The sequence below is a fragment of the Apaloderma vittatum genome, unplaced genomic scaffold, assembly GCF_000703405.1.
Source record: "Apaloderma vittatum isolate BGI_N311 unplaced genomic scaffold, ASM70340v1 scaffold22443, whole genome shotgun sequence".
Lineage (NCBI taxonomy): Eukaryota > Metazoa > Chordata > Aves > Trogoniformes > Trogonidae > Apaloderma > Apaloderma vittatum.
This window is the reverse complement of record NW_009710098.1, coordinates 8743-14022: the sequence shown is the minus strand read 5'-3', so window position 1 is coordinate 14022 and position 5280 is coordinate 8743. Positions and strand designations below refer to the sequence as shown.

The window sequence follows — 5280 nt, the reverse complement described above, 5'->3', positions numbered from 1 at the left end:
TCAAAGGAACCGTGGTCTCTAACCTGTCTTTTTGCACTTTGCATTTCTTTTTCTCTCTCCTCTTTTCTCTCTGCTCTGCCTGATCTTTGTAGTTCTTGGGGACACATACAATATTCCTTTAGATCCCAGAGGTAAGCAAACTTACCCACACGTATCTTGTTCTTATTGCCTCAGACCGTGGTGATGTATGTTAGTTCTTTATCCTCCAGGACTGGCAAATAAATTAACACATAATTGGAAAGGGGAAAAGGGGAGGGTAAGTAACTCTTGCCAGTGGGCTGGAGAGGATGGGGAGGGCTTGTCCCCAGCAGACAATGAGGGATGCCACATGAACTTAAACAGGCTGAAGACACTCTCATGGCACTGAATCTCTTTGGCAGGGGTAGCGCATTGGCCCAGCTGGTATCATGCTTCATCCCATGTGCACTCGGCTCCTTATTGTTCAGCTCCCAGCAACAGGAGCCTCGAGGCCTTTCCCATGGGCTGCTCGTGAAGTCGGACCACCCGAGCTAGGCCTGGCTGCCAAACTCTCTGGTGGGAGGAGGAGGAGAGAGCTGCCCCACGTGTCCTGTGGGCCTCATGCCCACGAACCCTCGAGGGCTGAAAAACATCTCTTGTGCCCAGACAGGGGAACATGTGCCAGCCCAGAGCTATTGCTTGTAAGGGCAGGCTCCCGTGCTGGCACGGCCCTGTCAGCAGCCATGGGGATGGCTGAAACTTTCCAGAGCCCTTCTGCTTGTTTCAATTACTGTTGTGTGCCTGCCGTTAACAGCTCCAGCTCTGTTTGTTTGCCGATTGCAAGTTTCTGGTGCTTACACACCCTTTTCAGGGGGTGGGGGAAAGATGGGGAGGATGTGTTAGTGACTCTACTTGTGATCAAGGGCACTAGGAAGGGAAGGAGAGATTTCTGGGGGGGGCTCATCACATGGTGCAGATAGAAGGCTTGAGGGGTGCAGAGCTCTTTTGCCCTCGCCTTGGATAAGCCACTGGCAATTGGTGCTGAAGCAGGGAGCTGATTTCACTGTCGACAGGAGCTCCGTGCTAATTCCATAGCAACAGGGGCGAGGCTTGTTTGAATTAGAGGCAGGCCCCTCTTCCCTATAGCATGTTAACTGGCTTACGCCTCTTTTCTTTCCAGAGACCAGCTCTTCAGCTAGTAGCTACAGTTCGGTTGGCTGCTGAGCACCTACATCTGTGAGTACTCTGTGACCTTCCCATTCCTGTCCTTCCCTCAGCTCGTTCTTGGGTGAAGAGCACAGGCTGTATCCCTTACTTCATGTGATCTTTCCAGGTTTCAGCTGGAGTCTGATGGGAGGGGTGTGAAAAAGGGTCAAACTGGGAGTTTCAGGCTGTTACAGTTAGACAGGACAAAGCACAATGCAGAGCTTCTGTCATCAGTGGCCTTGAACCATTCTCACCCAGAGCTTTGCACTTTCAGCCCCAGAGAGGCTCCCAGCTGCCAAAGAGGCCCTAAGATCTCAATCCTGTGTTTAACAGTGAGATAGTGAGGTTGTGGTACTGCCCCGTGATGATCTGTTATGGTGGGGCCAGGTCCTTTGACTTCTTTGAGATCTCAGCCTGCGTCATGGCCAGGCTGTGTCGGATCACCCGTGCTGGTCCTGGGACTTACTCCATGCGCAGAGTGCAGCTGTACTGGGCTGCAGCGGAGGCACTGGCTCTCAGAGAGGTGTTGGTGTCTCACTGAGGGAAGCTCTGTGTAAGCCCTGTAGGACTGTTGTGTGCGTGTGGTTGTGCCTTTGCCTGCGCACACGCCGTGGGGGCTGTGCCACTTACGTTATGGTGGGCCCGCTGTGACCGTGTGGAGCGCTCGGTTTGGATTGTCGGTAGGAAGTTTCACCGCAAAACTTTTTGTTCTGTTGTTTTCTGCTCTTGAAGGCAAAGTGCTGGGCAACCTGCAGCTTAACCTTCTTAGTAAGTCCAAGGTTTATGAAGACCCAGCTTTGAGTGCCATTTTTCTGCACAACAACTACAACTACATTCTGAAATCTCTGGAAAAGTAAGTGTGCATCTGGGTAAGTCTCCCTGAAATCCAGCCTGATTCTAAGAATGATTCTGGAGCAAACCACTGCACTGACTACATCTGCTTGCTGGCCTGTCTCATCTCCGCTCTTTCTTCCATTCTCAAAACTGCCCTTTGGAAAGCTTTGCACTGTTACAAACATTGCATTACGTGAGAGTGGAAGATAAAAGCATCAGAGATGCCTTAGGGGGTAGGGAATCCTTTGATCTTGGGAGGACTTGAGGACATGGCTCTGGAAAGTAACTTGGAGTGTTTTCTGCTTCCCATTTTGGGCATTTTGAGGTCCGTTTTATTGTAAAGGGCAGAAAGGAACTTGTTGATAGGGGCTGGAAACGTGACCGTGCTCAGCAGCCCTGAGAGCAGCTGGCTCACCTGCTTCCTCGGGTTGTCTGTTTCTGCAGGTCTGAGCTGATCCAGCTGGTGGCCGTGACACAGAAGACAGCCGAGAGGTCTTACCGGGAGCTCATTGAGCAGCAGATCCAGACCTACCAGCGCAGGGGGCATCCTACGCACTTCCTTTAATTTTGCCAGTTTGGCTCCTTGGGTGCCAGTGCTGCAGCAGCAGTGGGAGAGATTAGCCTAAAGCAGAAGTTTGTCTAAACCCGAAGTCAAGTATTTTAGTTTGCCAGTGATTAATCTAACCTGGGAAGGGGCCACTGTGGAAAGCTTTGGATCAGTGGGTGTCATCTGGGGTGGCCTTTGGGTCATGGGTGAAGACTAGATGTTCTGGTGAGGCATGAGTAACTCCTCTCTGCCGCTTTCCTCTCTCATTTCACTGCAGCTGGCTGAAGGTGACAGATTACATCTTGGAGAGAAACCTGCCTGTCTTTCAGCCAGGAGTGAAGGTGAGAGGACGGGCAAGGATGGTTTTGAGATGATAGAAATTGCCAGAAACTTCTTCTTTGTCGCATTAAAAAATTCCTGAAACCTTTCTTTATATCTCATGCCACTATTGCTCTGCAGAGTGAATACGGTGGCTGGGACAAGCCTTTTCATCTCCCCTGCCCCAGATTCATACAAGTCTTTTAATCTCTGCCTCCATTCTTATTTTTTCACCTGAGTGGATGATTCTATTTTGGATTTGCAAAACCCTGAGACCTTCCCTTAGAAAGGGCTGGAAGCACAAAGAAGTCTATTGTTATGTCTGTTCTGGCTGAAAATTGCCCTCGTTAAACCTACTTCAGATGAAACCCAATTGCTGCCTGTAGGGAGTGCAGCTCACTGCAGCTTTCTCTCCTCCCTGCTTTAGGAGAGGGGATTCAAGCCAAGTAGGTAGGGTATTACTTAGGTTGGATGGGGAGTTGTGGGCAAACGCTCATGTTGGCAATTTATTTCTGGAGATGAAATAAAATCCTTTCCCTCCTTGCAGCTCAAGGATAAGGAGAGGCAGATGATAAAGGAGCGCTTTAAGGTAAGGAGGTATCGGATGGCTGGTTGGGACAGACAGTCAGACCAAAGATTAAGGGAAGGGTCTGTCTGTGGTGATCAGCAGTGCAGGGGAAGAGCATCATGCTTGGCGCAGAGATGTGTTTGCAGACTGGTTGCTCACCGAGTTTTGCTGTGCACAGGGGTTTAATGACGGGCTGGAGGAGCTGTGTAAGATCCAGAAAGCCTGGGCAATCCCAGACGTGGAGCAACGGGACAAAATCCGCCGGGCACAGAAGACCATTGTGAAAGAGACCTATGGTGCCTTCTTGAACAGGTGATGAACTCTCGCAATTTTGTCTTCTCTTCTTTGGATTTAATGAGGTCTTTAAGGCCTAGAGTAGCCTGGGCTGAGGCACTTTCCTGTCATCCTATCTTAATTTCACTGCCTTGCGCGCTAAAACATCTCCAAGCTGTCACCCCCGTTCCTTGCTCAAGGTGAGCACGGATGTTGTAGCTAGCACAAAGCTCTCAGCCAGCCTGGGCTATTGACGTGAGCTCCAGAGACCGGCTGCAGCAGGGTTGGTCGCTCCCAGCAAGACACCCTGTGAGAGGCAAGTGGGACATGCTGGAGTGGAGCTGATCTGGGGCAGAGGAGGGGCCAGTGGGTCTCTTAGCTGTGTTCCAGTCCATTGTCACTCGGGTTATCTTCCTGTGCAGATATGGCAACGTGCCCTTTACCAAGAACACTGAGAAGTACATCAAGTACCAGGTCGACCAGGTGGGGGAGATGATCGAGAAGCTGTTTGACACGTCGGCATAAGTCTCCAGCTGCTGCTACTCTCCAGCTGCCAAGTACAAGTCAGCACTGTCTCTGCAACCTTTGGGACTCCCTTCCCCTCTCCTCTGCCCCATTGTGGTGGGCAGGGTGTTATACCTGTATTTATCAGATTTATAAACTTGTGGAAACTCAACCTTCTGGCTGGCTTTGGCGCCTTCTGTGGACCCTGAGTAAAGGCTCGATGCGCTGTGCACTGCTCTGTGGGCTCCTGGGTTTGCACATTGACAGGCCTGGCTGTGAATGTTCATGCTGTGAGGCACAACAGATGTGGTGAGTGTAGAGAGAAAAAAAAAGAAAAGCCTTGTGCGCACTGTCCTTCTGTTTAGGGCAGGAGGCTGGAAGCTCAGAATGGAGCTGCCTGCTTCCTGGATGGGTCTGGGGAGTCCCCGTCCTGTGGGGTCCCAAAGGCTTTTCCTGTTGTCACTTGTTCCTGTTTTCTAGCTTGGTGACAGAGATGCTGATTCTGCGGTGTGCCGCTCTCTGGCTGTGGTCTGTGCGCAGGGGATGTTGTACCCCAAAGCTGTCCCCGTAGCGGTTCTCTGTCCTGACTGGATGCTGCTCCTCGTTGACCTGAGGCAGAACATGTGTGGAAGTGTTCCCGTGCTGATTTCCGCAGGGCGCCTTCTTCCCATCCCTGTTCTCCTTCGTCTCCTGCCCTGTTAAATCCAATGCATCTCTTTCCTGTGAGCAGCCGAGTCCGCTCCCTTCATTTAACCCGTGGGCATCACCTGAGAAAACAGCGGGAGAACAGCGCTACTCTCCTGTGTGCCTCAGAGCCACACGGGCCGGTTGTGGTGCCACACGGGCAGGAGCGGGGCTGAGCTGCGTTCGCACCGAGGCCTGTCAGAGTTGTGGTGCACAGACATTGTTCCTGTGGTCTCTGGTCAGGCGCCTCCTGCTCCCACCTTGCTCGCTCGTGCAGCTTGCTCTGTTGTGGAATGTTCTCCATGACCTGCCCACAGTAGCACTTGAAATACCACGGAGCTGGGAGCACCCACAATAGCTGGTGCTTTGCGATTTGGAGCAAATCGGT

At 51.7% G+C, this 5280-nt stretch overlaps 1 protein-coding gene across 1 annotated transcript in view; it reads left to right on the top strand.

Annotated features, from left to right (window-relative positions):
- EXOC7 (exocyst complex component 7) overlaps positions 1-4376 on the top strand; it is a gene marked incomplete at its 5' end in the record, with an annotated part of 20678 nt that extends 16302 nt beyond the window's left edge. Inside the window, 9 exon segments of the mRNA XM_009867193.1 lie at positions 93-131; positions 1139-1171; positions 1174-1194; positions 1897-2017; positions 2443-2534; positions 2819-2886; positions 3411-3452; positions 3610-3743; positions 4127-4376. Coding sequence (XP_009865495.1) covers positions 93-131; positions 1139-1171; positions 1174-1194; positions 1897-2017; positions 2443-2534; positions 2819-2886; positions 3411-3452; positions 3610-3743; positions 4127-4229 — 653 coding nt within the window.
- Between the last annotated feature and the right edge of the window lie 904 nt (positions 4377-5280).